Source organism: Phanerochaete carnosa (assembly GCF_000300595.1).
Source record: "Phanerochaete carnosa HHB-10118-sp unplaced genomic scaffold PHACAscaffold_1033, whole genome shotgun sequence".
Taxonomy (NCBI): Eukaryota; Fungi; Basidiomycota; class Agaricomycetes; order Polyporales; family Phanerochaetaceae; genus Phanerochaete; species Phanerochaete carnosa.
Window position 1 is genome coordinate 1 of NW_006768660.1, and position 2,145 is coordinate 2,145.

The 2,145-nt window shown below is 57.8% G+C and overlaps 1 protein-coding gene across 1 annotated transcript; it reads left to right on the plus strand.

Moving 5' to 3' along the window:
- Positions 1–1,069: 1,069 nt before the first annotated feature.
- PHACADRAFT_203317 (uncharacterized protein) lies at positions 1,070–2,027 on the plus strand (the record flags this gene model as incomplete). The annotated part of the gene is made up of 4 exons (XM_007403335.1): positions 1,070–1,257; positions 1,332–1,539; positions 1,577–1,603; positions 1,668–2,027. The coding sequence occupies 4 exons, from the start codon at positions 1,070–1,072 to the stop codon at positions 2,025–2,027; spliced, it is 783 nt and encodes a 260-aa protein (XP_007403397.1).
- Positions 2,028–2,145: the final 118 nt, after the last annotated feature.

Here is a 2,145-nt window from a genome sequence, read left to right on the forward strand (position 1 = left end):
AAATGTAGAAGTGTAGCACAAAAGTGAAAAAAAGTGAACAAGATCGCGTCTCAAACAAACCAAACACGCTACTCGACGCGTTATTCGACGCGCTACCTGATGCGATACCCGACGCGCTGCTGTTAGCGTGTTCCGCGTCTAAGTGCAAGGTACGAAGAATGTCGTGTTTACATGCCCAAAACCCACGAGCGTCGCACGATTTTTGAGTCTGATGTACTTGAAGGTATCTATATCAGTTATATATCTTCCTTTATGCTTAGAGAATTACCCCCCTCCCGCTATGCTGCTGGAAAGCCGTCCGATTCTTGGGCGCTTCTCATCGTCCAAAAGTGGTATCTCGACCAGTGCCTCTCGTCACTCATTTATCTCCCTACCGCAACTACCTTCTATCGCAGCCGTAACACTGATGGTACAGCCTTCAAGAACTTTCCAACTTAATGTCAATCAAGCAGAGACACGGTATCAATGAAGCGGAGACGCTGTGGGACCTGTCTGGCTAGAGGGCAAAGGTATGTCACTAGCTCCTGTACCATCTCCGTATGCTTATCGTGTCATGTCCATGCAAAGATATCGCCCCACGCCTTCCCCTGACTATCCAGACCAAGACAAACACACCCAGATCCCAGCACAAACTTCCCGCCGAGCTGCTCGTGGTCCCTGCCCTTCTTGATGTCTGTTCCGCCCCACCATCGTGATACCGCGATGAGGCCGTGGCGTACGTACCGGCCGCGCTCATGCTCGGCACCAGGTGTCTGTCTGAACGTCTGTAAGCTTTTCTCAATGGCGACGAGGTCGACGCCGTACGACAACCCGTGCATGTAGTCCTGGCAGTGTCAGCACGTCGCTCGCAAAGTCCTGCACCACTCCTTGGGCACGCGCAGCGACGGCACCCACAAGCTTTCTACATGGAGCTCCGACCACAGAAGCGAACAATCGGCTGCGCAGGCTTTAAAGGCTGTGAGCTACCTCTCGTGCCGCTTTCCTTCGATCAGGCCCTGCGCCTCTACTGTCCTCTTACACGCGCACGTCGTACGAGCTGCCATACCCCGCCTTGCTGACGAAGCCGCCGATGGTGACCTCTGCAACGCTCGGCATGCGCGGCGCGCTCTGTGCAGCACATGCAGGCCCAGTGCGCGAGCGCATCAAGATCAAGAAGGGCATTTTTCGGCTGGCGCATTTTATGACCACGGCCGCGCGGCGGCGAAGCAACCCGTTTCCGCGCTCCCGCTCCTCCCTTCTTCACCGCCGCAGAACCAGGTGCGTTATACCTCCTTGATACCATCTGCCCCAGCCGACTGTTGCCCAGCGCCGTGTACTGAACCCCGCCTTAGTCTCGCACAGACCCGCGATCTGACGGAGATCTTCACAGACAAGTTGATCCAGCCGTGGGACTGCTGGCTTGTGGAGATATTCCAGAACGGCGGCGCGTTCGCACAGGTGAACGTTATCCTTGGCTCGGCCATGCAACGCTCGACATTATCGGCTGGCCGCGCGAGCTTCGGGTATAACTTCGGCGCTCGACCTGGCGAGAGATCTGCAGTCGGGCACCCTGGGAGAACTCAAGTCTGAGTAGTAGGGTCGGATGCTGGAACAAGGGCGGCAGGTGAGTCAGAATCCTCGTCTATTCTTCCAATCTCGCACTGAGCGCCCTTCTGCGTGTCTGCCAGCCAGATACCGCAGGTGCCCGCCCTGCCCCGCCCGGGCGAACGCCGGTGGCTGATGGCCGCGTGCTCAAGCTTGCTGTTCCCCCCACTGGGTCGATCCTGGCTCTACGGGCGCGGAACGCGAGCCAGCGCCGACTGAATGCCGTTGCGCGCCGCTCGCACTCTCCGGACAGCTTCGTCTGGACACACGGATGGACGCGCTGCACGGCCCAGAGCCAAAACCAGCGCACGCACACACCCAACAGCGCACGCCCGCACCACGCCGCGCTGCACAATGACGCCGCAGCCGAAAGACACCATCGACTTCAGCCAGCCGCTCGCGACGGACAAGGTGTACACCTGCGAGGGACCCTCGCGCTTTAACGCGTGCTCCATCAACCCTAAGGACAGCCACAAACATTACAGACAGCATGTAGAGACGAATAATGATATGTGCTGCGCGTGACTGAGAGGGTATAGCGATGAATATGTAGCAGGACAG